This window comes from Carassius carassius, chromosome 8 (genome assembly GCF_963082965.1).
Source record: "Carassius carassius chromosome 8, fCarCar2.1, whole genome shotgun sequence".
Taxonomy (NCBI): domain Eukaryota; kingdom Metazoa; phylum Chordata; class Actinopteri; order Cypriniformes; family Cyprinidae; genus Carassius; species Carassius carassius.
In genome coordinates this window covers 1,170,046-1,178,953 of record NC_081762.1, presented here as the reverse complement: position 1 = coordinate 1,178,953, position 8,908 = coordinate 1,170,046, and the positions used below count along the sequence as shown (strand labels likewise).

General features: G+C 34.2%; 1 protein-coding gene across 1 annotated transcript in view; it reads right to left on the bottom strand.

The window, feature by feature from the left end:
• Window positions 1–8,908, bottom strand: part of LOC132144933 (RAC-alpha serine/threonine-protein kinase) — a 54,304-nt gene that overhangs the window by 14,444 nt on the left and 30,952 nt on the right. The window contains exons 4-6 of the mRNA XM_059555526.1: window positions 6,873–6,984; window positions 1,730–1,856; window positions 1,393–1,524 (exon numbers count right to left, since the gene is read on the bottom strand). Coding sequence (XP_059411509.1) covers window positions 1,393–1,524; window positions 1,730–1,856; window positions 6,873–6,984 — 371 coding nt within the window. The remainder of the gene's footprint in view (window positions 1–1,392; window positions 1,525–1,729; window positions 1,857–6,872; window positions 6,985–8,908) is intronic.

Below are 8,908 nucleotides of genomic sequence, written 5' to 3'. Positions count from 1 at the left end.
TCCTGTTCACGCGTGTTTGTGTTCAGGAGGTTTTGTACTCGTTCAGAAGATGTGTAACAGCGCCCCCGAGTGTATAACAGTGAAAACACAAAAAGCCGTAAAAACTCGTCTTTGGAAGAGTTAAAACATCTTCCGACCATTTTTGAATGAGTCCGAACTCTTTTATACTTTTTTCTGCCACTCTGAATAATGCATCCAAATTATTATATAAACTTGTTTTATTTATAAGAAAAAAAAGCCCCTGAAATACTATTTTGTGTCAATTGTATTTCGGTATTAAATTAAATTAAATTAAAATGTAAATGTTATTTATATGAGTTTTTATTTTTCTGGGTTCATTCATTTAATTTTAACTATTCGCTAATTTCAATTGTATCATTAAAAAGCATGTCAAATTAATTTAAATTATGAAACTCATGTGATTTAACAACAATCGGTTAAAAGTTTAACAAAATAAAAATTTATATTTTTAGGGAACTAAGAAAATGCATTTTTTTTTTATTCCAAATTGTATTTTTTTCTTTCATTTTATATTACATTTTTAGCATTTTAATGATCCAATTTAATGTTAGTATTCCAAAAGCATGTCTAATAAATTAAAATCATGAAATTTATACAATTTAACATCAATTTTGTTGAGTTGAAAAAAATAAGCACTATTTTTTTTCCTGTTTTGTTTTTATTTTTCCATTTTAATTTTTTTATCTTAGTTTAACCACTGGATAAATAACATTTTAGCAATAAAAAAGCATTTCTAATTAACTGAAATCATGAAACATTTGCAATTTAATAAAAACGTGATTTTAGAGCCCTATACATTTTTTTTTATTTTTTCCCATATTCTGTTTTCCATATTCATTTTTTCTGGATTCTGTTTTAATGACTAAAATAAATGTTAATAATAATTAAAAAGCATGTCTAATCAATTTAATTCATATAACTTTGGCAATTTAATAATTTATTAATTTTTTTTGCAATGATATGGCCCTAAGAAATGTTTTATGTTTTCAGTGATTAAATTATTCTGTATTGATGATTTAATACAAATGTTTTATCAAAAAACAGTGGTAATCAAATGAATACATAAAAAAATTAACAATTGAATTAGTCTTTTAAAATACAACCAAATGAAAATTAACAATTAATTTTATATTTAATATATATATATATATATATATCAGTCAAGTATCTCTAAATTTTTGTTGAATACTGTATTATTTATAATAAATCATAGACTGAACATTTTAACTTTAAACACTATTTAAGAAGAAATGTGTTTTCATTTGTCAATAAAATAATTTGGAAGCACTGAAAAAGATCTTTAAGACCACTGCAGACAAAACTGCACTCAAAATAAGGCCAGACACTAATATTTCTTATCTTCGTACTCACTTTGGCTACAATCACTTCTTTCTTGAGGATTTTCATGGCGTAATATTTTCCCGTTGCCTTCTCCTTCACCAGAATCACCTTCCCAAAAGTGCCTTTTCCCAGCAGTTTGAGGTATTCGAAGTCGTGCATAGTCTGAAAAACACACACCAGCCGTCAACAAACACCTGCAGGAGCTGGACATGAAACACTTTTACCCTAAAGACACCACATGTTTGACCTCTGACCCATCGAGAGCCACAGAAATCACTCAAAATACTCTTCATTAATTTCATTGAAATCATGTTGTGCTTCTTGTTCTCGGTCAGGTTTGTTGACTATTCAAGCAGTGTGTGTGTACCACTTTGAGCCGAGGTTTGGTCAGGAACATCTCCATGTCCATGTGGTCAGGAGACGCATCCATCAGCTCTTCCTCTTGTTTCTGAAGACTGTCGGACACAGTCTGGATGGCTTTGGTCCATTCCTCTCTACACAACAACACAAACACACAAACCAACGTCTCTTCTCTGCATTTACTGTAAATACTGTTGGCTTTTGTGACAAACTGCTTGTAATATTCCTTTATCAGTAGCTTGGATATTATATATGCTAATGAACATACTTCAAACAATACCTACAACTACAGCTAATTTATTTCAGTCTACACCATTTTTATTTATTATTTTTCTATATGTTTTTAAATATACGTATATTTAGATATAATTTTTTTTAATTTATATTTATTTTATTTTAATAAGATTATGTTAAATTCAAGAAAAAACTATTTATTAATTTTTTTAATTTTTCAACAAATACATGATATTTCCAAATATATATTTGTTTACTTGTTTGTATAATGTATATCTATATATCTATATCTTAAGGAAGTTCTAAGCGGCCATGCATTATAATTTTTTTTCTTTTTGTTTTCTCGTTATAACGACTTAATTTTCTCGTTATCTCAACATAACGAAAGTCGTTTTCTCGTTATAGCGACTTATTTTTCTCGTTATCTCGACATAACCAGTCATTTTCTCGTTATAACGACTTAATTTTCTCGTTATCTCGACATAACCAAAGTCGTTTTCTCGTTATAACGACTTATTTTTCTCGTTATCACGACATAACGAAAGTCGTTTTCTCGTTATAACGACTTATTTTTCTCGTTATCTCAACATAACGAAAGTCGTTTTCTCATTATAACGACTTATTTTTCTCGTTATCTCGACATAACCAAAGTCGTTTTCTCGTTATAACGACTTATTTTTCTTGTTATCTCGACATAACCAAAGTCGTTTTCTCGTTATCTCGACATAACCAGTCGTTTTCTCATTATAACGACTTAATTCTCTCGTTATCTCGACATAACCAAAGTCGTTTTCTCGTTTTAACGACTTAGGGAACTCGTGGCCTAATGGTTAGAGAGTCGGACTCCCAATCGAAAGGTTGTGAGTTCGAGTCTCGGGCCGGCAGAAATTGTGGGTGGGGGGAGTGCATGTACAGTTCTCTCTCCACCTTCAATACCATGACTTAGGTGCCCTTGAGCAAGGCATCGAACCCCCAACTGCTCCCCGGGCGCCGCAGCATAAATGGCTGCCCACTGCTCCGGGTGTGTGCTCACAGTGTGTGTGTGTGTTCACTGCTCTGTGTGTGTGCACTTCGGATGAGTTAAATGCAGAGCACAAATACTGAGTATGGGTCACCATACTTGGCTGGATGTCACTTCACTTCACTTAATTTTCTCGTTATCTCGACATAACGAAAGTCGTTTTCTCGTTATAACGACTTAATTTTCTCGTTATCTCAACATAACGAAAGTCGTTTTCTCATTATAACGACTTATTTTTCTCGTTATCTCGACATAACCAGTCATTTTCTCATTATAACGACTTAATTTTCTCGTTATCTCGACATAACCAAAGTCGTTTTCTCGTTATAACGACTTATTTTTCTCGTTATCTCGACATAACCAAAGTCGTTTTCTCGTTATCTCGACATAACCAGTCGTTTTCTCATTATAACGACTTAATTCTCTCGTTATCTCGACATAACCAAATTTGTTTTCTTGTTATAACGACTTATTTTTCTCGTTATCTCGACATAACCAAAGTCGTTTTCTCGTTATCTCGACATAACCAGTCGTTTTCTCATTATAACGACTTAATTCTCTCGTTATCTCGACATAACCAAATTTGTTTTCTTGTTATAACGACTTAATTTTCTCGTTATCTCGACATAACCAAAGTCGTTTTCTCGTTATCTCGACATAACCAGTCGTTTTCTCGTTATAACAACTTAATTCTCTCGTTATCTCGACATAACCAAAGTCGTTTTCTGGTTATAACGACTTAATTTTCTCGTTATCTCGACATAACCAAAGTCGTTTTCTCGTTATAACGACTTAATTTTCTCGCTATCTCGAAATAACGAAAGTCGTTTTCTCGTTATAACGACTTATTTGTCTCGTTATCTCTACATAGCCAAAGTCGTTTTCTCGTTATAACGACTTAATTTTCTCGTTATCTCGACATAGCCAAAGTCGTTTTCTCGTTATAACGACTTAATTTTCTCGTTATCTCGACATAACCAAAGTCGTTTTCTCGTTATAACGACTTAATTTTCTCGTTATCTCGAAATAACGAAAGTCGTTTTCTCATTATAACGACTTATTTGTCTCGTTATCTCGACATAGCCAAAGCCGTTTTCTCGTTATAACGTCTTAATTTTCTATAAGAAGTTACAAAACTGCGCCAGCAGGTGGCACTATAGACCCGAGTATAACTGATGGGGTGTTGTACACTGTCCACTTTACTGTACGCGGAGCTTCCTCGTGATCGCTATAATTTGTGCAGTCTTGTTCATTACTGACATTTAATTTATTCATAAATTTTAAATGCTTGAATCAATATGATTATTTTGTGTATTAAGTTCTTGCTAGATGCATGAGTTTCACCAACGCGTTCTGGGTCATAAAATAACTGCTTATCAAAATAAAGGCTGACGTCACTGTATTCTGTTTGCACCTATATCTTTATTTGTGCTTCTTTTAGGCACATGATTAGGTAGTTAATAAGCGGAGATGTTCTGTTTATCTACAGTAGGATGGGATTTAAAGATAGGCTATTTGTGATGTGCTTCTTTTCCTTATTATTAATCCTTATTGTTAAACATATTGATGAGAATGTGATGTATATGTAAAGTGCATAGGCTAATTTAATTCAGTTTTGTTCTATAATGTTGTAATTAGGGCTGGGACAACGCGTCGAGGTCATCGATGACGTCGACGCAAAAAATACGTCGACGCAAAATATGCGCATCGATTCGTCGACCTGTTTTTATTTCTCTAAAAAACGTTTGCAAAACGTTTACCTTATGTGCGCTGAATATACGCGATGGCCGGATCAACATTCTGTCCAACGTTATATAACCAATCCAGGGGTTTTTCTGCATTGATCTTTTTTTTGGCGGCTGTCAAAGCCTTTTTGATCAGTGAGTTACGTGAATGACTGCTGCGACTGACAGGGCGCGTACGAGAGAGAGCCCCGGCTGTGCGCGCACACTCACAACAACACGAGCACTTCTTGCTCTCTCTCTCCCTCGTGGATATTAATCAAAATCATTAAACACGATAGAAAAAGAAACACCAAAGTTTCACGCGCCCTCGCGCACTCACAGTCTTCAAACTACACGAGCGCTGTCTCTCGCTCTCTCTCTCGCTCTCTCTCTCTCTCTCTCGCTCTCTCTCTCTCTCTCTCGCTCTCTCTCTCTCTCTCTCTCTCTCGCTCTCTCTCTCTCTCGTGCATATTAACCAAAATCATTAGACACGATAGAAAAAGGGCGGAACGCCAAAGTTTCACGTGGAGCATTCTGAGATTTTTTTTCTCCATGACAGGCTGCTAGCTCCCACTGTTAATTTTTTTTTTTTTTTTTGTGGAAAAGCACTCTCTGTATTAGCTTAAAGCCTTCAAGTTTACATTGGTTACTGTATTCTTTCAATTGCTCTAAACAAGTATTTTGGGTGAACTTTATTGAATGCTAGACATCAAGTTGTTATTTTCATCTGAAAGAAGAACTTTTTTTCAGTAAGCTAGGCCCTATGTGTTCAGTAAGCTATGTGTTTTCAAGGCTTCAAGGTTTTATTGAATGCTATCTCTATACAAGTGCAAAGTAATGCATTCTTAGTCAGTCTTTTATTTAGTAATTTTAAGAGCAATAAACATATATTGCAATGTTAAGGAATTCATGTTTTTTACATTCAGATATGTAAATCAACATGTATAAATTGTTAGTAGTCAATTAATGGGGAGATAATCTAAATTGAATCGGTCTGGGGAAAATTAATCGTTAGATTAATTGATGCATCGAAAAAATAATCGCTAGATTAATCGTTTAAAAAATAATCATTTATCCCAGCCCTAGTTGTAATCATTTTTTTTCTGCACATATTAAGAGAATTAAGTCGTTATAACGAGAAAACAAGAAGGAAAAAAATATAATGCATGGCCGCTTAGAACTTCCGTAATATCTATATATATATCTATATATCTATATACATATACATATATATTAATAAATAACAATAGATAAATTATATATATCTAATTATTTAAATGTGTGCATATATATATATATATATATATGTGTGTGTGTGTGTGTGTGTGTATGTGTGAATTTATTTCATTTTATGCATAATATTTCTATATTTATTTAAATATGCATACATTTATGCATTTTTTAATGCTTTTAATATTTTTTTGTTTGAATTATTTTTATTTTTATTTTAATCAGATGAATTATATCAAAATTCAAGAAAATCTTATATATTTATTAAATACATTTTTAATAAATATTTTTTTCCCAAACTACATATTTTACTTATTTATTTAAACGTGTATATTTATATTACATGTATTTTTATTCTTTTATTTTACTATTTATTGTTTTTCAGATTAAACTTAAAAAAAAATTTTTTAAATCAACAAATGCATGATGTTTTAAAATATCTAATCATTTATATATATTAATGCAAATATTTATATATAATACATTTATTTTTTTACTTTTGCTATTTTTTTCAGTTGAAATATACCAAGTACATAAATAAATAAATACAATTTCAACAAATGTTTCAAGTCAATGAGTAATGGTGTCATCATTAATGTGATACTATAATAGTTTTCAATATTTTGAATTCAATTTTATTTTTATATTTTATGTTTTTATTTTAATTTAAGTTAAGGTTTTAGCAATTTTTGTGATTTTATTTTATTTTATTTTATGCAATGATTCAATTTTTGATGGTTATAGTTTTAGCTAATGATAACCCTGCTCTTGCACACTAGTTTTTCTGTAAATGAATGTCTGAGCACTTTATACAGTGAATATGGAGGTGTATACGTGCGTGTGTGTCTGTGTGTGTGTGTCTGTGTGTGTGTGTGTGTGTGTTAGTGTGTTAGTGTGTGTTAGTGTGTGTGTGTCTCTGTGTGTGTGTGTGTGTGTCTGACCGCTCCTCAGGGCTCTCCACGTGGAAGGTGCGCTCTATGACAGTGGTCCACTGCAGGCAGCGTATGATGAATGTGTTTGGTTTGGGCCGCTCCGTCTTCATCAGCTGACACTCTGGACACACACCAGAGACACGGACAGAGAGAGAAATGACGGCAGCAATCATTTATCTCTATCTGAGAGTCTCTCCAGCACTACATTACACACACACTCAGCAGGGAGCGGAGAACAGGTGCACTGCGCTTCACCCACTCACACACACACACACACACACATTCACACACACTCACACACACACACACACACACACAAACACACACACACACGCACACACTCACACGCGCACACACACACTCACACGCTCACACACACAAGCATGCACACACACACACACTCACACATACACTCACACGAACACACACGAACACACACAAACACACTCACACGCACACACGCGCACGCGCACACACTCACACGCACACACACACACACACTCTCACACGAACACACACACACACAAATACACATTCACACGCGCACACACACACACACACAAACACACGCACACACGCACACATGCACACACACACACACACACACAAACACACTCACACGCACACACAAACACACACACACACACACACACAAACACACACTCACACGCACACACACACACACACACACACACACACACAAACACACACACACAAACACACACACACACTCACACGCACACACACACAAACACAAACACACACTCACACGCACACACACACACACACAAACACACACTCACACGCACACACACACACACACAAACACACACTCACACGCACACACACACACACACACACACACACAAACACACACTCACACGCACACACACACACACACAAACACACACACACACACACACACACACACAAACACACACACACACACACACACACACACACACACACACACACACACAAACACGCACTCACTCACACGCACACACTGACATGCCACAAAACATCATTCCATCTGGCTCTTCAGAACGAGCACAAACACTGTCATTTATGTTTATGTAAAAACATTACATTAAAAATAAAGCATCAGTCAAAAGTTTGGAATAATTATGCTTTTTTTTTTGTTTTATTGTTTTTGAAAGAAGTCTTTTCTGCTCATCAAGGCTGCATTTATTAGAGCAAAAATACAGTAAAAATAGAGAAATATTATTACAATTTAGAATTTCAGGTTTTATGTAAATATATTGTAAAGTAAACTATCATTTATTCTGGTGATCAAAGCTGTATTTTCAGCATAATTCCTCCAGTCTTCAGTGTCACATGATCTTCAGAAATCTGAATAATTTGCTGATGTAAGATTTCTTTCAAAATATTTTAAAACTCTTAATTTTCTGCCACTTTGCATAACAATGAACATTAATCCTGTGTGTAATAATATAACAATTCTGTTCACAAGGGAGTTCGAATTGAGAAAAAGTTCAATTCAGAATCAAGACAATCTGACATCGACAAACTCATTTTCAACATGCATTGGTTTAATAAAAATCCTTTCAAAATTAAAACTACCTACCACATTTCAAATTAACCTAAAACTATATATTTAACTTAACCATGCATGAAACACAATGCAATCAGCTTTATATTTACAATAGATTTAACTGTAAAGTAATAATGTTGTTTACTCCAATTGTGTTTTGCAAGGTAAGAAAATAAGTTTTACATCTATAAAGTGTTAAACTTCTTGAATTCTGCTTTGCTTTCACACACAGATGCCACTGCAATCCAAGCACAACTGCATCCGAGGAAAACAGGAATGAATCAGTCGTTGAAATCTCAATCTCACGTCTTTTTCAGAGAGAGCAGCCGAAATAAGCAGCGTCTGTGTTCTCTGCCCTCAAAAAGTGCTCACTCAAAGAGGAAAACTTATGCTTTCAGCAACACGAAGCACAATCGCCTCCAATATCACGCAGTGATTCTGCCAGCGCGTGCCCGCAAACATATGTCGAGGAGCGAGCGTGGAGGAGACA